Genomic DNA, 27,359 nt, shown 5'->3' with positions numbered 1-27,359 from the left:
ACACGTGCAGTCAGGAGCCGATTGAGGAGACTACACATGCAGTCAGGAGCCAATGTGCCACCAATGGGAATAGTTTCAGTTCCCACTGAGCTGCGCCAATAGGTTAAGATGATCTGTGACCCCCCCCCCCCCTAGGTGTCAATCATGTGTCAACCACGTGATATGCGTAGCAGGCAGGCGGAAAGTCAGAAACCCCCCAAATATTTTTTTAAAATTTAAAAAAAAATTGTGCTGAAGCAGGGACACACCTACACACTGCTGCCGACACACTAGTGTGTCCCGACACACAGTTTGGAAAGCACTGTTCTAGAGAGTAGTTAAGGTACTATAGATCTTGATACTGAATATAGTCTTTACTTTTAGTTATTTTAGTTATACCTTATTCTCACTGAATATTTCCCTCTATTGCGCTAATATGTTGCTTATTGAGGAATGCCATGTTCTTTATGTTTTAATTGTAATTAAAACAAATAAAAAAAGAAGAGGTCTGTTCTTATGGGAAATAGTGGAGATTTAGACACTTCTTTAGAAATGCACGCTTTTGTGTAAATTTGTTTATAATTGTCTACATTTATATTTCCTGTGACTTGTATTTGTATACTGTGTTATCCCATGTAGATATTTTATTCTTATTAGTCATGTTATAACCTTAACTGTAAAAATAAATAAAAAAAATAAATACAAAAAAATAAAAGTCTCCCCTATGAAAGAACATATTCATTTTTTCTTTCCTAAGATATGGTGAGTCCACAACGTCATCAGTTTCTAGTGGGAATATCTCTCCTGTCCAGCAGGAGGCAGCAAAGAGCACCACAGCAAAGCTGTTAAATACCACTCCCCTTCCCACAATCCCGTCATTCTATTTGCCTCTGTTAATAGAGTCCATGTCAATCTCTGCTGCAGAGTAGTGGTGGCTTTTAAGCAGTTAGGACGTTGTAAGGTGGTGCTTACTTGGTTTCCTAACATATTGCTGCCCTAAGTATAGACAGCCAGAGTTGGTTACTCTCTTCTTTCTTTTTTCCCACAGGTCTCTGTTAGGAGTTTTGTCCTTTCACGCCTTGTGAGCTGTCTTCCTGCCGGACAGCTAGACTGCAGGTAAGTGCTTTTTTTGTCTTCTAGGTATAGGAAACTTTGCACTTTTAAAAGATTCATTATTTATATTCTGCAGTTTTTCTTTCTGTGATTTAGTAATCCTTTAAATAGGATTCGATAGGCAGTATGCAGGGACTATGTGATTTGGGATTTGCATGTTAGGATCGGGTGTTGCTAAATTGTTAATTTTTGAATTTTGGTAAATTGTTAATTTTTGAATTTTGGTAAATGTTTGTTTGTGTAGTAACGGTTGTTGCTATGTCTGTTTCAAATTTGCGACTTTTTTTCTTGTTTGCGCTTTTCCGGATGTGCTGGTCATGTGATCCTTGTGTTTCAGTTTTATGAAGTGGATCAACGTTTCTGTGTTGTTGCTGCAGTCTGTCTCAGTGTATGTGCAGTTGCCTGTCATTTTCTGTGTCCTCTTCAAGTCTCCTGGAATTGCGGTAGGCACCTCAGTATTGCTTAGGTGTAGAGGTTGTCAAACGTTGGTTTTTTGTTTTTTACGTTTTTCTTAAAGTGACAGTAGACCTCTATTCAATTTTATTTTGGGGCTGATTTTTCTTAGCTATGGACATGGATAATGATGATATTGTTTTTAATAAATGTTTATTATGTTTAGAGGCACACATTGTTTCTCCTTTGCAATTTTGTACTACTTTTTTAGCTAGAACGGTACAATGTAAAGAACAATTATTGCCTTATGAGCCTAATGTCTTTCAGGATGATGCTGTTCAGGCAGTGCCGCAGCCTTCTCCTCAAACGTCCCAAGCCTCTATGGCAGTGCTTTCCAAAATGTGTGTCGGGACACACTAGTGTGTCGGCAGCAGTGTGTAGGTGTGTCCCTGCTTCAGCACAGATTTTTTTAAAATTTTTATTTTTTTGGTTTCCGACTTTCTGCCTGCCTGCTACGCATATCACATGATTGATACCTAGTGGGTCACAGATCATCTTAACCAATTGGCGCAGCTCAGTGGGAACTGAAACTATTCCCATTGGCGGCTTTGGTGGGACATTGGCTCCTGACTGCACGTGAAGTCTCCTTTCCTTAATTGGCTTGTGACTGCATGTGTAGTCAGTGAGTGGGACAGCAGTGTGTTTGCAGCGCAGACAGTAGTCAATCAGACTCACGGAGCTCTGAGGGCGGCAGCTTAAACGCTGAGCTTAAGTCAGAAGTCACAGTGGGGTTTTTTTGCAGCTAGCTCCCAGTATTGCATTGCTGTTCCTGCTCTTGATATATGGATAAGAAGTGGAAGCTTAAAAATGCTTGATGATGAAATGCAAGTGTCTTTATCTAATATTTCACCAAATATTCAGAAATTGTGTTCATCCTATCAACCTCATACACCCCATTAAAATAGTAAGTAGCTATTGGTGTTATTAAATTTTTTTTTAATTCTTGCACATACATACTGTTACTTGTAAAAACATGTCATTATTATATAATTTATGTATGTGTCCGTATCTCTTATCTGAATTAATTACTGTGTCGCGAAATGATGTAGGTCTAAAAAGTGTGTCACCAACATAAAAAGTTTGGAATGCTCTGCTCTATGGCCTCACATGCAGTGCCCTGCAGTTCCGCTCAACCTCCTGGTGGGGTATATTTGCCTGCAAATTTCCCTGCTCAGATATCTTCTGCGGTATCTGCAGCTTTATCTGCCTTTCCATTTAGGATTCTTGGCCCTCGGTACCTAAAGTAGAAGGGGCTATTTCTTCTCTGGCTAAGAGAACTGCGATCCCTATAGTGGATAGTTGCACTTTTAAGGATCCGATGGATAAGAAGCTGGAGGTATATTTAAAAAGGATGTATGTGCATCAGGTTTTTTAATGGCAACCTGCAGTTTGAATTGCCACAGTGACAAGTGCAGCATCTTATTGGTGCAATGATTTTATCTGAATCCATTTTAGAGGAAACTTCATTGAATTAAGGCTATTAAGCTCGCCAATTCTTTTTTTTTCCCTGATGCTAATATGCAAGTTATTAAATTGTGGGCCAAGCTGTCTGGTTTCTTTGTCTTGAATCGCAGGGCTTTGTGGCTTAAGCCTTGGTCAGCTGATGTTTCCTCCAAGTCTAAGCTTTTTGGCGCTTCCTTACAAGGGTAAGACTTTGTTTAGGTCTGGGCTGGCAGAAATAATATCTGATGTTACGGATGGGGAAGGATCTTTTCTACTGCAAGACAAGAAGATTAGATTTAAGGGACATCAAAGTAATTTTCGTTTATTTCGTAATTTCAAGGGTCAAAAGTCTTCCTCCTCAGCTTCCAAACAGGAACAATCCAAGTCCTTTTGTAGACCTAGTCAGTCCTGAAAAAAGGGGAAACAATCTAAGAAAACCTTGGCTGAGTCTAAGTCAGCATGATGGGTCGGCCCTTGGTCCGTAGTCGGATCAAGTGGGGGGCAGACTTTCCCTATTTTATCAGGAGTGGTTACTAGATGTCCCAGACCCTTGGCTGTGGGCATTGTTTCTCAGGGTTTCAAGATAGAATTCAATTTTCTCTTACCCAGGGGCAGGTGTCGCCTCTCAAGGTTGTCTGTAGATCAGGTAAAAAGAGAGGCATTCTTGAACTGCGTTCAGGATCTTTTCTCTGGGAGTCATTGTTCCAATTCCAGTAACAGGGTCTAGGAGTCTATTCTAATATGTTTGTAGTTCCCAAGAAAGAAGGAACTTTTCCTCCCATTTTAGACCTAAAGTGTCTGAACAGGTTTCTCAGGGTACCATCCTTCAAAATGGAGACCATTGGGTCCATTCTTCCTTTGGTCCAGGAAGATCAGTTCATGACGACCATAGACCTGAAGGATGCTTATCTTCATGTTCCTATTCACAGGGATCATCTCAAATTTCTGAGATTCGCTTTTCTAGACAAAAGAGTTTGTGGCTCTTCCGTTTCTCCTTGCCAAAGCTCCCAGAATTTTCTCAAAAATTCCGGGGGCTCTCTTGGCAGTGATCAGTCTTGAGGAATTGCAGTGGCACCTTACTTAGATGACATTCTGATTCAGGCTCCATCTTTTTAACTAAGAAGCTCCCATACAGAGAGCTTGTTATCTTTTTCTAAGTTTCTACAGATGGAAACAGCTACAAGGGTGGTGTTCTCAGGGACTATAAGAGATTCCCCATCTATGAAGATTTTTCTGACGGAGGTCAGGAAATCCAAAATTTTCTGTTTGCCTCTCTCTTTAGTTTACTGTTTGGCCATGTGTAGCCCAATGTAGGGTAGCAATTGGTTTGATAGTCGCTTCCATGGACATCATTTCCTTTGCTCTATTCCATTTGAGAGCTCTGCAATTATGCATACTCAATGAAACTGAATCCATTTGGCTCTGTCCCAGAGGATAGATCTAGACCTATTAACAAGAGACTCTCTCTTCTGTGGTGGTTTTCTCAGGAACATTTATCTCAGGGCACATGCTTCCGGAGACCTTCTTGGGTGATTGTGACCACGGATGCCAGCCTGTTAGGTTGGGGAACAGTCTGGGAGTTGTTAAAGCGCAAGGAATAAGGACTTGGGAGGAGTCTGCTCTCCCCCTACACAACTTGGAGTTGAGAACGATTTACAATTCTCTGATAACTTGCCCTCAGTTGGCTTTAGCACAATTTATCAGATTTCAGTCGGACAATATCACCTCTGTGGCTTACATCAACCACCAGGGAGGAGCTCGGAATTCCTTAGCCATGAGGGAGGTGGCTCGGATTATTCAGTTAGCGGAAGTTCACAATTATTGTCTATCTGCAATCCACATTCCAGGAGTGGAAGCAGATTTTCTGAGCAGACAGACTTTTCATCCCGGGGAGTGGACTCTCCATCCGGAGTTGTTCTCCAGGTTAACCCTCAAGTGGGGGGTGCTGGAGTTGGATCTGAGGGTGTCTCGGCAGAACGCCAAGCTTCAAGGTACGGTTCAAGGTCCATCCGCAGGCAGATCTGATAGATGCTCTGGCGGTGCCTTGGAAGTTTGGTCTAGTTTATCTGTTTCCTCCATTTGCTCTTCTTCCACGAGTCATTGCTCATATCAAACAGGAGAGAGCGTTGGTAATTTTAATAGCTCTTTTTATGTGTTTCTCAGGAAAACGTAAGGGTCAGAAGGCTACTGCTACTTCTCTTTCCTTTTGGTTGAGAAGTATGATTCTTTTTGCTTTTGAGACTGCTGAACAGCAGCCTCCTGAGAGAGTTACAGCTCTTTTCTCTAGGGCTGTCTCGTCTTTTTGGGTTTTTAAAAATGAAGCTTCTGTAAAACAGATTTGCAATGCTGCAATTTGGTCCTCACTGCACACTTTTTCTAAAATTTTATAAATTTGATACTTTTGCCTCAGCTGAGGCTTCTTATGGGAGGAAGTTTCTTTAAGCGGTGGTGCCTTCTGTTTAGGTCTACCTGTCTTTTTCCCTCCCTAGTCATCCGTGTCCTCTAGCTTGGGTATTGGTTCCCACTAGTAATTGATGACGTTGTGGACTCACCATATCTTAGTAAAGAAAACATAATTTATGCTTATCTGATAAATTTATTTATTTCCGGATATGGTGAGTCCACGACCCCACCCTTATATTTAAGACAGTTATTTTTGACTAAACCTCTGGCACCTCTAGACCTTTGTATTATTCCTTTTCTTTTTTAAGATACGATGAGTCCACGGATTTCATCCTTACTTGTGGGATTACGCCTCCTGTCCAGCAGGAGGAGGCAAAGAGCACCACAGCAGAGCTGTATATATAGCTCCTCCCTTCCCTCCCACTCCATTCATTCTCTTTGCCTGTGTTAGTGATTGGAAGAGGTAAAGTGAGGTGTTAGTTTAGATTCCTCAATCAAGAGTTTATTTTTAAAATGGTACCTGTGAGTGCTATTTTATTATAGGGTGTAGCCGTATTCCTTGTCAGCCTCTAGAGTAGAGCTACAGGTGGCTTTAAAGCATTGGGAACTGGTGGGACACAACTCTCATTGCGCCTCCCAGACTGTGATGCTGCCCTTTCTGTGATGGCCTAAGCTGGATCTAACTCAGGCTTCATCTTTTCTACAGGACTATAGGAGGTAAGTGTAGACTTTATTTTCTCTACAGTAAAATTACATATCAGGGAGGTTTTTCTGCACTTTAATACTTTTAGGGGAATCACGGGCTCTGTCAGTAAAGAGCTTTTTTCCCTGACAGCATTTAAGAGACTCTGGGCCATGCTTGTACTGGGGACTAAAGTCTCATTCTCATTGGGGGACCCTTCACATAGTTTTTTTTTTTATAGTAACAGCTACGCTTGGGGTTCATGGGCATGACCGAGTGTGTCGTTGAGATTATTAAGCAGATAGAACTACCGGACATGCGGTAGAATACTTGGCTAGACTTTTTTCATGTTGGGTTTTGTTATGTCTCCCAATGCCAGATATATAAGAGACATTAATGGCGACCGGGAGCTTGAGTAAAGTGATGCCCACGATGGGCGGAGTTATGTTCCCGCCATTTCTTTCGGACTTCTTCCTTAGTACAGGGCACAGTCAATCTGAGTGCCGGGGGACGAAGTGTTGGCACGCCCACGATGGGCGGAGCTCTATCCTCCTGTTAGTTGCGCTCTTCCTCCATTAGATTCCGGAGGGCAGAGTTTGTATAGCAAATAGGATTCAATCTGTATTAGCATGCCAGCCTTCTATACATACAAAGATGATGTTGTATGTAGGGCGGAGTTCTATCGCGCCAGTGTTCGTTGCGCTCTCCCTCCATTATGATACTGGAGGGTAGAGTTTGTAATGATGTTAAAATGTTGTTTATGAAATTATAACATTGGTCGCTTAGACATATAAGTTAAATAACTGAGGTTTAGTAGGCCCTGAAAGGGTTTGTTACTAGCCTTACCCATGTACACATATTAATAAGTGGACAGTTTGTAAGAACTCTAATAAAGTATTATGTTGCTTTAAAATTTTAAAGGGAAAGTAGACATAGTCCATGCTATGTTCTGTTTATCATAATACTTTCAGTTGTTTTTGTTTACATCCTTTGTGTCTTAGGATGCTACAGGAACACACAAGAGATAAGGTTACTTTAACATTTAAAGAAACAGTACCGCTTTTTATGTGCAACATTTCTTACTTATACTCCTGCTAAAGCTATGGCTGTTATGGGGCTATTGACACCGGTTCAATCCAGGCAATTTTTTTCTCCTATAGTGTTTAAGAAAAATAAATACATTTGGCCGCATGCAGTGCTCTGCGGTTCCTTGCAAATTTCATGTGGAAATGTTGCACATGACATTGCTTATTTCATGAATTTAGCGATGTATTTTAACAGTAATGTTAACTCTTTAATTGGATTGTTTTCTACACAACAGAATTATATATAAAAAAAAATTAAAAAAGATATTACACTCCTTTTTTCTAATCCCTCTTCTCTTAAGATTTTTCATATTGGGAGTATGTTAACAGGGGTCTCTTTATACTACATTCCTGCAGTGCCCACATAATATTAGGACCACAGGATGTACCTCTGTGATCTAGTGGGTAACTTTGGGTACTTGCAAGCTGGAATTTTGAGAGTTCAATTCCATGTTTTTTCCCAAGTAGGAGCTAACCTTACTAGAGGATTTATTCTAGTACGTCCAGTATTTTATTAGTGATTAAGAACCACTACTTATTGATTGCAAGACTGCATTTTCTATATTAGAGAGAAACATCTCAGCTAAGGAGGCTGGGTAGACATTCCTAGGGTAAAGGAATGTTTTTCAGCTTGGCTAAAAATCACTATTTCTTTAGAGAGTAGTCGATTTTAGGTTTAGGAGGAGAGTACTCCAGGGCTTCCAACGACGTCCCGCTGCGTACTCTTTTACCGTCTCCATAGCGACAGTATTTTGGCTGAGTTGTCTGAGGTTTTTATGTCTGAAACTTCTATGGTTAAAGATCCAGGAAGAATTGGCTGTGGCTCCACATACCACCAGCATACAGAGTAGTAAGCACAGAGCCACAGGTTCAGATCCCTGCACAGTTCTTTTGAGCAGAATGCCTCTCAGACCTTTATCGGATTAAGACTTTGCTAATTACTGATGCTTCTCTGCAGATTTCTAGATTAGCTGCTAAGGCTTCAGGTTTTTATATCCTAGCCTGCAGGGCCCTAAGGTTGAAACCTTGGTCTGCGGATGCGGCATCCGAGTCTTTTAAATGGAAGAGCTATTCCTTAAAAGGGGATGACTCTGTTTGGACCTGGCTTGAAGACATTTTGACAATCAGTTCTGGTACAAGGGTAAACTATCAAAGGACCCTGCTGCTGCTTCCAAGTCAGCATGAAGGGTTTGCCCACGATCCGGGACCGGATCTGGTAGGGGGTGGACTGTCCTTTTTCATTCAAACTTGGATGCAAGATGTTCAGGATCCCTGGGCTACAGAAATAGTGTCTCAGAGATACCAAACTGGAGTTCAAATTTTTTTTTTTCCCAAGGAAGATTTCTTAGCTCAAGATTATCTGCAGACCAGATAGAAGAGAGGCGTTCTTACGTAAGATTACTGCCATGGGTGTAATCTGTCCCGTTCCAGTTCAGGGACAGGGGTTTTATTCAAATCTGTTTGTAGTTCCCAAAAAAGAGGGAACTTTCAGACCTATATTAGATTTTAAGAGTCTAAGTAAGTTTCTCAGAGTTCCAAGATGGAAATTATTCGTACCATTCTTGCATTGATACAGGAGGGTCAATTTATGTGGATCTAAAGGATGCATATCTTCATGTTCCTATCCACAGAGATCATCATAGGTTCCTGAGGTTTGCCTACTGGACAACCATTTTCAGTTTGTGGCTTTCCCTTTCGGTCTGGCCACGGAGCCCAGAATTTTCTCAAGGGTTCTGGGGTCTTTATGGCAGTTCTAAGGCCGCGGGGCTTCGAAGTGGCGCCTTATCTGGACGATGTACTGATCCAGGTGTCATCATTTCATCTGGCAAGGTCCCATACAGACTTTGTGCTTTGCTTCCTGAGGACACTCGGGTGGAAGGTAAACCTGGAAAGGAGTTCGTTAGTTCCTCAGACAAGAGTACCCTTTCTGGGAACTCTAATCGACTCTGTTTCAATGAAAATTTTTCTGTATCAGAAAGTTTAAAATTCTGAATTCATGTCAGTCCAATCCTCGTTCGTCAGTGGCTCAATGCATGTAGTCGGATTGATGGTGGCGGCAATTGACATCACTCCGTTTTGCTCTTTTTCATCTCAGGCCTCTGCAATTGAGCATGCTCGGGCAGTGGAATGGAGATTATATAGATTTGTCTCCTCGAATAACCCTAGATCAGGAGACAAGGGTCTCTCTTCTATGGTGGTTGTCGCTGGATCATCTATCCCAGAGGACATGCTTCCGCAGACCCTCATGGGTGATAGTGACATTGGATGCCAGCCTGTTAGGATGGGGAGCAGTCTGGAACTCCTTAAGACTAAGTGGGGAATGGACTCAGGCAGAGTCTCCCCTTCCCATCAATATCCTAGAGTTGAGTAATATTCATTGCGCTTTGGGCTTCCAGTCGGACAATATAATGACGGTAGCTTACATCAATTATCAAGAACGAACAAGGAGTTCCTTAGCGATGACAGAAGTAGCCAAAATAATACAGTGGGCGGAGTCTCACTCTTGCCATCTGTCAGCGATCCACATCCCAGGGGTGAAAAACTGGGAAGCAGAGTTTCTAAGCAGACTGACATTTCATCCGGGGGAGTGGGAACTCCTTCCGGAAGTATTTTCCAACCTGATTCTCAGATGGGGTAGGCCTGAGTTGGATCTCATGGCATTTCGTCAGAATGCCAAGTTTCCACGATACGGGTCCAGGGATCAGTCTGGTTTATATATTCCCTCCGTTTGCTCTTCTTCCCTGGGTGATTGCGCGAGTCAAACAGGAGAGGGCATCTGTGATTCTTTTCGTCCCTGCGTGGCACGCAGGATTTGGAATGCCGATCTGGTGGACGTGTCTTCTCAGCCACCGTGGAAGCTCCCATTGAGAAAAGATCTACTCATTCATCATCCGAATCTAGTTTCTCTGCAACTGACTGCTTGGAGATTGTATGTTTAATTTTTTCTAAGAGAGGTTTCTCTGATTCGGTTATAGATACTTTAATTCAGGCACGTAAGCCTGTTGCTAGGAAAATTTACCATAAGATATGGCATAATTATCTTTATTGGTGTGAATCCAAAGGCTACTCATGGAGTGGGGTTAGGATTTCCAGGATTTTGTCTTTTCTCCAAGAAGGATTGGAGAAGGGGTTGTCAGCAAGTTCTTTAAGGGACAGATTTCTATATTTTGTTGCACTAACGTCTGGCAGATGTTCCAGATGTGCAATCTTTTTGTCAGGTTCTGACTAGAATCAGGCCTATATGTAGACCAATTGCTCCTCCTTGGAGTTTGAATTTAGTTCTTAGGATTCTTCAAGGGGTTCCGTTTGAACCTATGCATTCCAAAGATCTTAAGTTATTATCTTAGAAGTTTTTATACTTGATATTTCTTCTGCTCGAAGGGTATCTGAGCTTGCGGCATTACCTTATGATTCTTCTTATCTTAATTTCCATTCGGATAAGGTGGTGGTACGTACAAAACCTGGTTTTATTCCTAAAGGTTGTTTCTATCTAGAATATTAATCAGGAGATTGTTGTTCCTTCTTTGTGTCCTAATCTTTCCTCTAAGAAGGAATGTCTGTTGCATAATTTAGACGTAGTCTGTGCTTTAAAGTTTTACTTACAAGCGACTAAGGATTTTCGACATTCGTCTTTTTGGTTTGTTATTTTTTCAGGGAAACGTAGGGGTCAGAAAGCTACGGCTACCTCTCTTTCTTTTTGGCTGAAGAGTATCATCCGTTTTACATATGGGACTGCTGGACAGCAGTCTCCTGAACGAATTCCGGTTCATCACACTGGGACTGTGGCTTCCTCATGGGCATTCAAAGATGATGCTTCTGTTGAACAGATTTGCAAGGCTGCAACTTGGTCTTCTCTTCACACTTTTTCTAAATTTTCTAAATTTGATATTTTTACCTCGGCTGAGGCTGCTTTTGGGAAAGGTTCTTCAAGCAGTGGTGCCTTCCGTTTAGGTTCCCTGTCTTGTCCCTCCCTTTTCATCCGTGTACTATAGATTTACTATTGTATCCCACAAGTAAGGAGGAAATCCGTGGACTCATTGTATCTTAAAAAAGAAAAGAAAATTTATGCTTACCTGATAAATTTATTTATTTTTGGATACGATGAGTCCACGGCCCGCCCTGTTTTATGAGACAGGTCTTTCTTTATGTTAAACTTCAGTCACCTCTGCACCTTGGCTTTTCCTTTCTCTTCCTAACTTCGGTCGAATGACTGGAGTGGGAGGGAAGGCAGGAGCTATATATACAGCTCTGCTGTGGTGCTCTTTGCCTCCTCCTGCTGGCCAGGAGGCGTAATCCCACAAGTAAGGATGAAATCCGTGGACTCATCGTATAAAAAAAAAAATACATTTATCAGGTAAGCATATATATCTTTTTATTTTTTTCCTTTTCCCTTTGGTCGAATGACTGGGGATTGTGGGAAGGGGAAAGTGGTATTTAACAGGTTTGCTGTGGTGCTCTTTGCCACCTCCTACTGGACAGGAGAGATATTCCCACTAGTAATTTAAGATGTCGTGGACTCACCATATCCGGAAAGAAATACATTTTTCAGGTAAGCATCAATTATGTTTTTTGGCAAAAAAAAATCAAATTCTATTTAAATTTGAATTGAAATTGATGCACAACAATATTAATTGTCTGCTTCCTGTTGTTGCTAATTGGTTGATGAGTAGCACTAGTAGGAACTACCGATAAGCCAATGAGCATTAATAGGAAGTGTGCACGACTGATGTTGCTCATTGGTTGATGAGTAGCACTAGTAGGAACTACCTATAAGCTAATGAGCATTAATAGGAAGTGTGCACAACTGATGTTGCTCATTGGTTGATGGGTACCACTAGTAGGAACTACCTATAAGCCAATGAGCATTAATAGGAAGTGTGCACGACTGATGTTGCTCATTGGTTGATGAGTAGCACTAGTAGGAACTACTTTAAGCCAATGAGCATTAATAGGAAGTGTGCACAACTGATGTTGATGTATTGAAACTAAGTATCTCATATTTGCAGAAAGTGATAGAAGCCTTGTTGTATCATGCACTTAAAGTGACAGTCAAGTCAAAATTAAACTTTTATGATTCAGACAGCACACAATTTTCCATTTCACTTCAATTATCTAAATGTGCAAAATCTTTTTTATATGTACACTTTTTGAGACAACAGCTCATCCTGAGCATGTGGAATATTCACAGGATATATGTATATGCATTTTTTTGATTGGCTGATGTCTGTCGCATGATGCACTAGGATGGAAAATGTAACAAACTTTTGTCTGAAAAAAATCTACTACTTGTTTGAAATTGAAACTAAGTGCTTTTGCATATTCTCTTTATTATGCATTTGAGTGGTCCTTTTAAAGGACCACTCAATGCAGTAGAATTACATAATAAAAAGACAACGATTTAACACCTACTCTGAATTTCAAATAAGCAGTAGATTTTTTTTCTCCCATTGTCCGGCCCCCTGTATCATGTGACAGACATCAGCCAGTCACAGACTAGTATACTTATACCCTGAAAGCTTGTGCACATGCTCAGTGGTGCATCAAAAACGCTGCATATCAAAAGATGGTGCAAAATTTGATAATTAAAGTAAATTGAAAATCATAAAGTTTATTGTGACTTGAGTGCCCCTTGTGATTTAAGTGCAAAGGAAAATAACCTAGCATTTGTGCCATAGAGAAAATGTCTGTTTTGATGTTAGTTTAACTAATTAAAAACTGTTCTGTCAGTTCATTCACTATATAAGAAAAAAAATGTAAATCCACATTTGTATTCTCCTTTTGCTTTCCTATCCATTCTACTTTTTCTAATACTTGACAAGCTTGCGGTACATTCACTAAGGAGACGCACCACACACCCTATGTATTTCCACATTTTCTATAACGACACGCACTGCTGCAGTGATACCGGATCCTAAAAGTAATCAGCACTGTGAGAGCACAGTATAGAAATACATAGGGTGTGCGATGCATCTACTAATGGCTGCAACACGTTTGTCACATAAGGACCAAAGTAGGCTCAGTAGCAGCAATGGACTGCTGGGAGTTAGCTGCTGATTGGTGGCTGCACATATGTGTCTCTTATCATTGGCTCACCCGATGAAGGATCAGCAATGCTCTACTGAGAGCTATCTGAACACATTGAGTGAGCCAATGACAAGATACATATGTGCAGCCAACACCCAGCATTCTATTGATGATCCTTCAACAAAGGATACATAGAGAATGAAGAACATTTGATAATAGAAGTAAATTTAAAAGTTGTTTAAATCACGAGAAAATGTTCTATTTACTTCTAATCTTATCTGATTAACTTCATTCTTTTTGTATCCTTTGTTAAAGAAACCGTAACAATCATGGGTGAGCCAATAACATGAGGCATATATGTGCAGCCACCAATCAGCAGCTCCTGAGCCTACCTAGGTATGCTTTTCAACAAAGGATACCAAAAGAACTAAACACATTAGATAATAGAAGTAATTGGGGGGGGGGGGGAATAAATTGTATGCTCTATACAATTAATGAAATAAAACATTTGGATTTCATGTTCCTTTACATTTTTCTAGTGACTATAGTTATGAAGCATTGGTGCAATAAATGTGTAGCCATTTGTGAGGTTTAAGTTAAGAGTAGTCAAACACAGATCACAGAATTAGCAGAATGTTTTCTCCAACATTGGTGTGTCCGGTCCACGGCGTCATCCTTACTTGTGGGATATCTCTTCCCCAACAGGAAATGGCAAAGAGTCCCAGCAAAGCTGGCCATATAGTCCCTCCTAGGCTCCGCCCACCCCAGTCATTCTCTTTGCCGTTGCACAGGCAACATCTCCACAGAGATGGTTAAGAGTTTTTTTGGTGTTTAAATGTAGTTTTTATTCTTCTATCAAGTGTTTGTTATTTTAAAATAGTGCTGGTATGTACTATTTACTCTGAAACAGAAAAGGATGAAGATTTCTGTTTGTGAGAGGAAGATGATTTTAGCAGACAGTAACTAAAATCGATTGCTGTTTCCACATAGGACTGTTGAGATGAAGTAACTTCAGTTGGGGGAAACAGTTAGCAGACTTTTCTGCTTAAGGTATGACTAGCCATATTTCTAACAAGACCATGTAATGCTGGAAGGCTGTCATTTCCCCTCATGGGGACCGGTAAGCCATTTTCTTAGTCAAACAAACAGAATAAAGGGCTTAATATGGGCTAAAAAACTGGTAGACATTTTTATGGGCTAAATCGATTGCTTTATTTGGGCATTTTATTCATATTTATGCAGACAAAACGCATTTATAAACTTGGGGAACGTTTATTAAACGGCAGGCACTATGTTAGACACCTTTTCCAGTCAGGGGGCCTTCCTAGTTGTAGACTGAGCCTCATTTTCGCGCCATTACTGCGCAGTTGTTTTTTGAGAGCAGGGCATGCAGATGCATGTGTGAGGATCTGAAATTTGCTGGAAAAGCTTCTAGAAGGCGTCAATTGGTATCGTATTCCCCTCTGGGCTTGGTTGGGTCTCAGCAAAGGCTATAGCTGGGACTGTATAGGGGTTAAATTTGTAAACGGCTCCGGTTCCGTTATTTTAAGGGTTAAAGCTCTGAAATTTGGTGTGCAATACTCTTAATGCTTTAAGACACTGTGGTGAAATTTTGGATTTGAAGATCCTAAACAAATTTCTCAGGGTACCATCGTTCAAGATGGAAACCATTCGAACGATTCTACCCACTATCCAGGAAAGTCAATTTATCACTACCGTGGATCTAAAGGATGCGTACCTACATATTCCTATCCACAAAGAACATCATCAGTTCCTAAGGCAGGAGAGGGCCTCGGTGATCTTGATAGCTCCTGCATGGCCACGCAGGACTTGGTATGCAGACCTGGTGAATATGTCATCGGTTCCACCATGGAAGCTACCTTTGAGACAGGACCTTCTTGTTCAGGGTCCATTCGAACATCCAAATCTGGTCTCCCTCCAGCTGACGGCTTGGAGATTGAACGCTTGATTCTATCGAAGCGTGGGTTTTCAGATTCTGTGATAGATACTCTGGTTCAGGCCAGAAAACCGGTAACTAGAAAGATTTACCATAAAATATGGAAAAGATATATCTGTTGGTGTGAATCCAAAGGATTCCCGTGGAATAAGATAAAAATTCCTAAGATTCTATCCTTTCTACAAGAAGGTTTGGAGAAAGGATTATCTGCTAGTTCTCTAAAGGGACAGATCTCTGCTTTATCTGTTTTACTACACAAAAGACTGGCATCTGTGCCAGATGTTCAAGCATTTGTTCAGGCTCTGGTTAGGATCAAGCCTGTTTACAGACCTTTGACTCCTCCCTGGAGTCTAAATCTAGTTCTTTCAGTTCTTCAAGGGGTTCCGTTTGAACCTTTACATTCCATAGATATTAAGTTACTATCTTGGAAAGTTTTGTTTTTGGTTGCAATTTCTTCTGCTAGAAGAGTTTCAGAGTTATCTGCTCTGCAGTGTTCTCCGCCCTATCTGGTGTTCCATGCAGATAAGGTGGTTTTGCGTACTAAGCCTGGTTTTCTTCCTAAGGTTGTTTCTAACAAAAATATTAACCAGGAGATAGTTGTACCTTCTTTATGTCCGAATCCAGTTTCAAAGAAGGAACGTTTGTTACACAATTTGGACGTAGTCCGTGCTCTAAAATTCTATTTAGAGGCTACAAAAGATTTCAGACAAACATCTTCCTTGTTTGTTGTTTATTCTGGTAAAAGGAGAGGTCAAAAAGCAACTTCTACCTCTCTTTCCTTTTGGCTTAAAAGCATCATCCGATTGGCTTATGAGACTGCCGGACGGCAGCCTCCTGAAAGAATCACAGCTCACTCCACTAGGGCTGTGGCTTCCACATGGGCCTTCAAGAACGAGGCTTCTGTTGACCAGATATGTAAGGCAGCGACTTGGTCTTCACTGCACACTTTTGCCAAATTTTACAAATTTGATACTTTTGCTTCTTCAGAGGCTATTTTTGGGAGAAAGGTTTTGCAAGCTGTGGTGCCTTCCGTTTAGGTAACCTGATTTGCTCCCTCCCTTCATCCGTGTCCTAAAGCTTTGGTATTGGTTCCCACAAGTAAGGATGACGCCGTGGACCGGACACACCAATGTTGGAGAAAACAGAATTTATGCTTACCTGATAAATTACTTTCTCCAACGGTGTGTCCGGTCCACGGCCCGCCCTGGTTTTTTAATCAGGTCTGATGAATTATTTTCTCTAACTACAGTCACCACGGTACCATATGGTTTCTCCTATATATATTTCCTCCTGTCCGTCGGTCGAATGACTGGGGTGGGCGGAGCCTAGGAGGGACTATATGGCCAGCTTTGCTGGGACTCTTTGCCATTTCCTGTTGGGGAAGAGATATCCCACAAGTAAGGATGACGCTGTGGACCGGACACACCGTTGGAGAAAGTAATTTATCAGGTAAGCATAAATTCAGTTTTTTACTTCTCTTTAGAATGTTGTAAGGCAGGATGCTAACACTTTTATCATGATTTTTTCATTCTAAATATGACATTTTTTTTCTTTTCCTTAGCAAAAGGTCATTTACTACTTGTGCATATTATTAAATGATCCTTCTGAACCAAATGGAGTAACCGAAATTGTACCTGTGTTTCAGGTGAGTTTTATTACGTGTGAAATATATTCTAGTTTTTATGTTATACAGCAGTGATCATTTCCACTAGTTTGTGATCAATAAGATATCAGACTTATTCCTATCAGGTAATATTGAGCAGGAAAGTAATTTTTCTGTCCCCACTAGAACATTTTTCTGTAGTGTGCAGTTCTCAGCTTTATATTTCTAACATTCGTCTTGTGAACAAAATAAACTAATGATACATTATTTGAGACAAATAAACTGAGAGGAGCCTTGCAATTGACTGGATTGACAACTCAGTGGTAATATTGTTGGCATTCGTTTGTTTTTTTTAATCCAAATAAGTCAAAACATTGGTAGATTATATTAGTATGGAGTGAGAGATGGAACTTAGTTCTGTTTGTAATGTTACTTGCAATATTTTGTGACTATCTGATAAAATAATTTTATCTGTAAATAATTATAGCTTATAATGATATTCCTAGGCAGAGTGCCAACATATTCACAGCAATAATATACAGGTGCATTAAGCCATGGTAACAAAAAGACAGCTAAAAACTGCTGAAGGCTTAGAGGGCACTGCTTGTGAGTAGCCATATGATGTAGGTCATCAGGGCTTGCGTACTTACCTACTAAAGGGAATAAAAAAGAGAGGCTGATGAGAAACAGAGAGATAAACTAACATAGGCCTAGATTTAGAGTTCGGCGGTAAAAGGGCTGTTAACGCTCCGCGGGCTTTTTTCTGGCCGCACCATAAATTTAACTCTGGTATCGAGAGTTAAAACAAATGCTGCGTTAGGCTCCAAAAAAGGAGCGTAGGGCATTTTTACCGCAAATGCAACTCTCGATACCAGAGTTGCTTACGGACGCGGCCGGCCTCAAAAACGTGCTCGTGCACGATTCTCCCATAGGAAACAATGGGGCTGTTTGAGCTGAAAAAAAACCTAACACCTGCAAAAAAGCAGCGTTCAGCTCCTAACGCAGCCCCATTGTTTCCTATGGGGAAACACTTCCTACGTCTGCACCTAACACCCTAACATGTACCCCGAGTCTAAACACCCCTAACCTTACACTTATTAACCCCTAATCTGCCGCCCCCGCTATCGCTGACCCCTGCATTACAGTTTTAACCCCTAATCTTCCGCTCCGTAAACCGCCGCAACCTACGTTATCCCTATGTACCCCTAATCTGCTGCCCTAACATCGCCGACCCCTATGTTATATTTATTAACCCCTAATCTGCCCCCCACAACGTCGCCGACACCTGCCTACACTTATTAACCCCTAATCTGCCGAGCGGACCTGAGCGCTACTATAATAAAGTTATTAACCCCTAATCCGTCTCACTAACCCTATCATAAATAGTATTAACCCCTAATCTGCCCTCCCTAACATCGCCGACACCTACCTTCAATTATTAACCCCTAATCTGCCGAGCGGACCTGAGCGCTACTATAATAAAGTTATTAACCCCTAATCCGTCTCACTAACCCTATCATAAATAGTATTAACCCCTAATCTGCCCTCCCTAACATCGCCGACACCTACCTTCAATTATTAACCCCTAATCTTCCGATCGGAGCTCACCGCTATTCTAATAAATGTATTAACCCCTAAAGCTAAGTCTAACCCTAACACTAACACCCCCCTAACTTAAATATAATTTACATATAACGAAATAAATTAACTCTTATTAAATAAATTAATCCTATTTAAAGCTAAATACTTACCTGTAAAATAAACCCTAATATAGCTACAATATAAATTATAATTATATTTTAGCTATTTTAGGATTAATATTTATTTTACAGGCAACTTGGTATTTATTTTAACCAGGTACAATAGCTATTAAATAGTTAATACCTATTTAATAGTTACCTAGTTAAAATAAATACAAAATTACCTGTAAAATAAATCCTAACCTAAGATATAATTAAACCTAACACTACCCTATCAATAAAATAATTAAATAAACTACCTACAATTACCTACAATTAACCTAACACTACACTATCAATAAATAAATTAAACACAATTGCTACAAATAAATACAATTAAATAAACTAGCTAAAGTACAAAAAATAAAAAAGAACTAAGTTACAGAAAATAAAAAAATATTTACAAACATAAGAAAAATATTACAACAGTTTTAAACTAATTACACCTACTCTAAGCCCCCTAATAAAATAACAAAGCCCCCCAAAATAAATAATTCCCTACCCTATTCTAAATTTAAAAAGTTACAAGCTCTTTTACCTTACCAGCCCTGAACAGGGCCCTTTGCGGGGCATGCCCCAAGAAGTTCAGCTCTTTTGCCTGTAAAAGAAAACATACAATACCCCCCCCCAACATTACAACCCACCACCCACATACCCCTAATCTAACCCAAACCACCCTTAAATAAACCTAACACTAAGCCCCTGAAGATCTTCCTACCTTGTCTTCACCATACCAGGTTCACCGATCCGTCCTGGCTCCGATATCTTCATCCAACCCAAGCGGGGGCTAGACATCCACTGAAGAAGTCCAGAAGAGGGTCCAAAGTCTTCCTCCTATCCGGCAAGAAGAGGACATCCGGACCGGCAAACATCTTCTCCAAGCGGCATCTTCTATCTTCTTCCATCCGGTGCGGAGCGGGTCCATCTTGAAGCAGGCGACGCGGATCCATCCTCTTCTTCCGATGTCTCCCGACGAATGACGGTTCCTTTAAGGGACGTCATCCAAGATGGCGTCCCTCGAATTCCGATTGGCTGATAGGATTCTATCAGCCAATCGGAATTAAGGTAGGAATTTTCTGATTGGCTGATGGAATCAGCCAATCAGAATCAAGTTCAATCCGATTGGCTGATCCAATCAGCCAATCAGATTGAGCTCGCATTCTATTGGCTGTTCCGATCAGCCAATAGAATGCGAGCTCAATCTGATTGGCTGATTGGATCGGCCAATCGGATTGAACTAGATTCTGATTGGCTGATTCCATCAGCCAATCAGAAAATTCCTACCTTAATTCCGATTGGCTGATAGAATCCTATCAGCCAATCGGAATTCGAGGGACGCCATCTTGGATGACGTCCCTTAAAGGAACCGTCATTCGTCGGGAGACATCGGAAGAAGAGGATGGATCCGCGTCGCCTGCTTCAAGATGGACCCGCTCCGCACCGGATGGAAGAAGATAGAAGATGCCGCTTGGAGAAGATGTTTGCCGGTCCGGATGTCCTCTTCTTGCCGGATAGGAGGAAGACTTTGGACCCTCTTCTGGACTTCTTCAGTGGATGTCTAGCCCCCGCTTGGGTTGGATGAAGATATCGGAGCCAGGACGGATCGGTGAACCTGGTATGGTGAAGACAAGGTAGGAAGATCTTCAGGGGCTTAGTGTTAGGTTTATTTAAGGGTGGTTTGGGTTAGATTAGGGGTATGTGGGTGGTGGGTTGTAATGTTGGGGGGGGGGGGGTATTGTATGTTTTCTTTTACAGGCAAAAGAGCTGAAATTCTTGGGGCATGCCCCGCAAAGGGCCCTGTTCAGGGCTGGTAAGGTAAAAGAGCTTGTAACTTTTTTAATTTAGAATAGGGTAGGGAATTTATTATTTTGGGGGGCTTTGTTATTTTATTAGGGGGCTTAGAGTAGGTGTAATTAGTTTAAAATTGTTGTAATATTTTTCTTATGTTTGTAAATATTTTTTTATTTTCTGTAACTTAGTTCTTTTTTATTTTTTGTACTTTAGCTAGTTTATTTAATTGTATTTATTTGTAGCAATTGTGTTTATTTAATTTATTGATAGTGTAGTGTTAGGTTAATTGTAGGTAATTGTAGGTAGTTTATTTAATTATTTTATTGATAGGGTAGTGTTAGGTTTAATTATATCTTAGGTTAGGATTTATTTTACAGGTAAATTTGTTATTATTTTAACTAGGTAACTATTAAATAGTTCTTAACTATTTAATAGCTATTGTACCTAGTTAAAATAAATACCAAGTTGCCTGTAAAATAAATATTAATCCTAAAATAGCTATAATATAATTATAATTTATATTGTAGCTATATTAGGATTTATTTTACAGGTAAGTATTTAGCTTTAAATAGGATTAATTTATTTAATAAGAGTTAATTTATTTCGTTAGATTAAAATTATATTTAAGTTAGGGGGGTGTTAGTGTTAGGGTTAGACTTAGCTTTAGGGGTTAATACATTTATTAGAATAGCGGTGAGCTCCGATCGGAAGATTAGGGGTTAATAATTGAAGGTAGGTGTCGGCAATGTTAGGGAGGGCAGATTAGGGGTTAATACTATTTATGATAGGGTTAGTGAGGCGGGTTAGGGGTTAATAACTTTATTATAGTAGCGGTGCGGTCCGCTCGGCAGATTAGGGGTTAATAAGTGTAGGCAGGTGTCGGCGACGTTGAGGGGGGCAGATTAGGGGATAATAAATATAATATAGGGGTCGGCGGGGTTAGGGGCAGCAGATTAGGGGTACATAAGTATAACGTAGGTGGCGGTCGGAAGATTAGGGGTTAAAATTTTTAATCGAGTGGCGGCGATGTGGGGGGACCTCGGTTTAGGGGTACATAGGTAGTTTATGGGTGTTAGTGTACTTTAGGGTACAGTAGTTAAGAGCTTTATAAACCGGCGTTAGCCAGAAAGCTCTTAACTCCTGCTATTTTCAGGCGGCTGGAATCTTGTCGTTAGAGCTCTAACGCTCACTGCAGAAACGACTCTAAATACCAGCGTTAGAAAGATCCCATTGAAAAGATAGGCTACGCAAATGGCGTAGGGGGATCTGCGGTATGGAAAAGTCGCGGCTGTAAAGTGAGCGTTAGACCCTTTAATCACTGACTCCAAATACCAGCGGGCGGCCAAAACCAGCGTTAGGAGCCTCTAACGCTGGTTTTGACGGCTACCGCCGAACTCTAAATCTAGGCCATAGGTTGTAAGTGTCCCTGAAACTAGACACTCTGAAAGCTCAGGGGAGTCTTGTGACAGGAGGAAGAGAATTACACAAAATAATTGCAGTTCTAGAAAAAAAAAGCCCTGTAGGCAGGAATGTGAGTGGGTGACAATAGAGAAGGAAATACACAGATCTTGTATAATTAATTGTTTACATAAAACATTCAAAAGTGTAGTTTTCCTCAAAAGAATTTCTCAGATACAATATGTTGACATGAAGATATTAGCATTTTATAGTGCAGGTATGGAATACAAAGGGTTAAGTAAGAGTGCCATAGGTTTCCTATCAAAATATTAACATGATGGTATTGGCATTTAAAATAAAGCATAATGTTTGACAAAATCTCGCTGGTATGGAACAGAGAGGTTTAAATAATAAGCCTGAAGTTTTACTAGGTAGTACAAGACACAGTTATAACTATACAAGGGAAGAGGTATGTGCTGCCATATGATGATATGTGACAGTATCTGACTCCGTGCTGCGCCCCTTTTACCTGTTGTACTCCTTAGTTCTGTCTCAGACTCTTATTTAACCACTTATGTACCACACAGACATGCGCATGAGGCTGTTTAAAAAAAGCATCCTTTAACTTATGCTATCTTACAAGATCTTCATCTAAACATGTTCATATAAGGACAACTACAATAATACATCTTTTATTTACACGTTTTATTTAGAGCTCCCAGCCCCGCCTGGATTGTTTGGTTGAGGTTTACAGGAGCTGCCAGGACATCGTATCTAAGAAGAACACTACAGTAGATGTTGCAGAATAGCTCAGAATGTCTTTTTTCTGAGTAGACTGGACCGTGACTGACTTGATTGAGGTTGTTCTGTCTTTGCCGGTTTGTACCTGGGTATTAGAGTCTTATGCAAACTGGTGATAGTCAGTTTTTTTTCCTATTGAGGCCTTAAAAAGAATTATCGAACGTACTCCTGAGAGGCATCATCATTTGATGTAGGTGTGTGAGGCAGGTACATTTACATCAATGACCATTGTTTATGTGGAATTGTGTGTGTAGTAGTAAATGACTGGAGCAAAACTCATAGTACACTCCCAAGGCACCTTTCTATTCCTAACTGCTCATTGTTGTTTATGCTAAATCCCTTAAATAAATAATAATCTATCTGAAATCGGTCACCTGTATCTAGCAATACAGAAACACACATTTTCTATATTGCAGCAATAAAATTAGCTGACAACTTTTATATTTGACTTTTTTGATTTTGTATTGTTTCTCACCATAGTTTAGACATGATACTAAAGTAAGATTTTTCTACTTTTTTCTTGAAAAACAAAAGCTGTAAATTTGTTGTTGGTCAATGTGTATGTATCTTCTATTCAGTATTTACTATAATTTGTAGTATTAAAATGCACTGATACTGCTGCTGATTGACACGGGTAATGGGACGTGTATGATTAAAGGCATAAAGCCTAGTGTTTTTGAAAGGCTAGTCTATATCCAATGAGTAAATTAAACTGACCTTCATTCATGATTTTTAATTTAATATGCGACAAAACATACCTTTTACTTTGTTGCTCTTTCTACTAAAATAACCCCCTCCGACCGCCCAAAACAAAGCAATTTTTTTTTTTTTTCACATGGAGACATTTCCACCTCTTCTCTGTTAAGTGCCATATGGCTAGCACAGCTATTGGAGAAGATGTTTTACCAAATCTCCTGTTAAATTTGTGTTTAAAGAGACACTAAACACATTTTTTTTCTTGATTAAGATAGAGCATGCAATTTTAAGCACCTTTCTAATTTACTCCTATTAATTTTTCTTTGCTCTCTTGCTATCTTTATTTAAAAAGCAGGAATGTGATGCATAGGAGCCGGCCCATTTTTGGTTGAGAACCTGGGCTATGCTTGCTTATTGGTGGGTAAATGTAAGCCTCCAATAAGCAAGCGCTATCCATGGTGCTGAACCTAAAATGGGCTGGCTACTAAGATTTACATTCCTGCTTTTGAAATAAAGATAGCAAGAGAACAAAGAAAAATTGATAAAAGGAGTAAATTAGGTTTCTTAAAATTTCATGCTCTATTTGAATTATGAAAGAAAAAAATTGGGTTCAGTGTCCCTTTAAGCATAGCAAAAACATTACACCAATACACATTTTTATTTTTCTGTACATTTTGCTTATAAGCCATATAGCATGCAACTGTAAACAAATACATGTCCCTTTAAATAGATATTATTTATATACTGTACAGTTTTGTAAATAATAATGGAATTTTGTACTTGGTAACCTGATACAATTTCTCTGGAAAAATAATAAACCTTGTTTTAATAATAAAAGTTCTGTAGTTGTGTGTATTATTTACCTTTGTACTTGTAGTTAAAACTATTCCCTTTCTAAGCCCCTCCCACACATATTAATCACCTCTTTATACATTGTATATGCTGCACATGTGTATTTGCTTCTGCACATGCTCATTGTGCTAAAATTCTGTGTTTTTTACCTCATTATTAAAGGGACAGTCTACACCAATTTTCATTTAACTGCATGTAATAGATACTACTTTAAAGAATAATATGCACAGATAATGGTATAAAAATCCAGTGTAAAACCGTTTAAGAACTTATCAAGAAGCTCCCAGTTTAGCTCTGTTAAACGTCATAGAACTCCCACTGAAAGTGGGAAATATTTAGACACCCCCCCCCTGCATATGAAAAGACTCTTTACACAAACAGGAGCAAGCTGGAGTAGGTATATATCGGTATTCTAATAATTTCGGGCTTGGTTAGGAGTTTGAAAATCAGCGCAATGTTATTTAAAAATAAGCAAAACTATAAAAAAAGTATAGGCTATATAAATGGATCATCTACAAAACATTTGTGCAAAGAAAAATCGAGTGTATAATGTCCCTTTAATTTTTTGCATACTTTGGCCAAAGTGCTGACACCCATATACAATTGTCTGTTTATTAGGCGCATGTGGTATCCAGACTGAGAACACAATATCTGCTGGTTGAAAGCTTTACACTATACAGCCATACTCTGCATAGCACTGACTATCACAGGGATGCACAAACCTTTATAGATGTAGGGCCAATCACTAATTGCAGGATTACCAGGGGCCACATTGCTTATATACACACTTATCCTATATAAGGCCAGGTATGTTTGTCAGATGCAGTAGAGACTGCACAAGGACAAACATACCTGGCTTTGAGCAGCAGAGGAGTACGCACTGTGGAAGCTGCCTGGTGGGGGCGTGGCCGGGCGTGCCATGATGGGGGCGTGGCCGACGGGAGCAGCCGTGGTGGTAGCGGCATGGTCAAGTAAAAGAGAAAAAAAGAGGGGAGAGAGACCAAAAGAGAGGAGGGAAAGCGCAAAAGAGGGGAGAAAGCGAGCATAAGAGGGGGGAAAGAGGAGAGAGAGCAAAAGAGGGGGGGAGAAAGAGCAAAAAAAAAGGGGGGGGGGAGAGAGCAAAAGAAGGGGGGGGAGAGAGAGCAAAAGAGGGGGGGGACAGAGAGCAAAAGAGGGGGGGGGACAGAGAGCAAAAGAAGTTTCCCAAACCTTAAAATGCCTATAAATACACCCCTCACCACACCCACAATTCAGTTTAACGAATAGCCAAGAAGTGGGGTGATAAAAAAGTGCGGAAGCATATAAAATAAGGAATTGGAATAATTGTTCTTTATACAAAAAAATCATAACCACCACAAAAAGGGTGGGCCTCATGGACTCTTGCTAATATGAAAGAAATGAATTTATCAGGTAAGTTCTTACATAAATTATGTTTTCTTTCATGTAATTAGCAAGAGTCCATGAGCTAGTGACGTATGGGATAATGATTACCCAAGATGTGGATCTTTCCACACAAGAGTCACTAGAGAGGGAGGGATAAAATAAAGACAGCCAATTCCTGCTGAAAATAATCCACACCCAAAATAAAGTTTAATAAAAAACATAAGCAGAAGATTCAGACTGAAACCGCTGCCTGAAGTACTTTTCTACCAAAAATTGCTTCAGAAGAAGAAAATACATCAAAATGGTAGAATTGAAAAAGTATGCAAAGAGGACCAAGTTGCTGCTTTGCAAATCTGATCAACCGAAGCTTCATTCCTAAACGCCCAGGAAGTAGAAACTGACCTGGTAGAATGAGCTGTAATCCTCTGAGGCGGAGTTTTACCCGACTCAACATAGGCAAGATGAATTAAAGATTTCAACCAAGATGCCAAAGAAATGGCAGAAGCTTTCTGGCCTTTTCTAGAACCGGAAAAGATAACAAATAGACTAGAAGTCTTTCGGAAAGACTTAGTAGCTTCAACATAATATTTCAAAGCTCTAACAACATCCAAAGAATGCAATGCTTTCTCCTTAGAATTCTTAAGATTAGAACATAATGAAGGAACCACAATTTCTCTACTAATGTTGTTGGAAATCACAACTTTAGGTAAAAATTCAAAAGAAGTTCGCAACACCGCCTTATCCTGATGAAAAATCAGAAAAGGAGACTCACAAGAAAAGAGCAGATAATTCAGAAACTCTTCTGGCAGAAGAGATGGCCAAAAGGAACAAAACTTTCCAAGAAAGTAATTTAATGACCAATGAATGCATAGGTTCAAAGGGAGGAGCTTGAAGAGCTCCCAGAACCAAAATCAAACTCCAAGGAGGAGAAATTGACTTAATGACAGGTTTTATACGAACCAAAGCTTGTACAAAACAATGAATATCAGGAAGAATAGCAATCTTTCTGTGAAAAAGAACAGAAAGAGCAGAGATTTGTCCTTTCAAGGAACTTGCAGACAAACCCTTATCTAAACCATCCTGAAGAAACTGAAAAAAATTCTCGGCATTCTAAAAGAATGCCAAGAAAAATGATGAGAAAGACACCAAAAAATATAAGTCTTCCAGACTCTATAATATATCTCTCTAGATACAGATTTACGAGCCTGTAACATAGTATTAATCACAGAGTCAGAGAAACCTCTTTGACCAAGAATCAAGCGTTCAATCTCCATACCTAAAAATTTAAGGATTTCAGATCCTGATGGAAAAAAGGACCTTGCGACATAAAGTCTGGTCTAACGGAAGAGTCCATGGTTGGCAAGAGGCCATCCGGACAAGATCCGCATACCAAACCTGTGAGGCCATGCCGGAGCTACCAGCAGAACAAACGAGCATTCCTTCAGAATCTTGGAGATTACTCTTGGAAGAAGAACTAGAGGCAGAAAGATATAGGCAGGATGATACTTCCAAGGAAGTGATAATGCATCCACTGCCTCCGCCTGAGGATCCCGGGATCTGGACAGATATCTGGGAAGTTTCTTGTTGAGATGAGACGCCATCAGATCTATTTCTGGAAGTTCCCACATTTGAACAATCTGAAGAAATACCTCTGGGTGAAGAGACCATTCGCCCGGATGGAACATTTGGCGGCTGAGATAATCCGCTTCCCAATTGTCTACACCTGGGATATAAACCGCAGAGATTAGACAGGAGCTGGATTCCGCCCAAACCAAAAAAATTCGAGATACTTCTTTCATAGCCAGAGGACTGTGAGTCCCTCCTTGATGATTGATGTATGCCACAGTTGTGACATTGTCTGTCTGAAAACAAATGAACGATTCTCTCTACAGAAGAGGCCAAACTGAAGAGCTCTGAAAATTGCACGGAGTTCCAAAATATTGATCGGTAATCTCAC

The 27,359-nt window shown here is 40.2% G+C and overlaps 1 protein-coding gene across 2 annotated transcripts in view; it reads left to right on the top strand.

Annotated features, from left to right (window-relative positions):
* The window catches only part of PIGH (phosphatidylinositol glycan anchor biosynthesis class H), a 101,500-nt gene extending 77,496 nt beyond the window's left edge, over window positions 1-24,004 (top strand). For both annotated transcript variants that reach the window (XM_053697840.1, XM_053697839.1), the window contains 2 exons: window positions 16,701-16,784; window positions 22,384-24,004. In XM_053697840.1, the coding sequence (XP_053553815.1) occupies window positions 16,701-16,784; window positions 22,384-22,479 (180 nt within the window). In that variant the 3' untranslated portion in view covers window positions 22,480-24,004. The remainder of the gene's footprint in view (window positions 1-16,700; window positions 16,785-22,383) is intronic.
* The last annotated feature ends 3,355 nt before the right edge of the window (window positions 24,005-27,359 follow it).

Source organism: Bombina bombina, chromosome 1 (assembly GCF_027579735.1).
Source record: "Bombina bombina isolate aBomBom1 chromosome 1, aBomBom1.pri, whole genome shotgun sequence".
Classification (NCBI taxonomy): Eukaryota; Metazoa; Chordata; class Amphibia; order Anura; family Bombinatoridae; genus Bombina; species Bombina bombina.
This window is presented reverse-complemented; position numbering and strand designations above follow the sequence as displayed.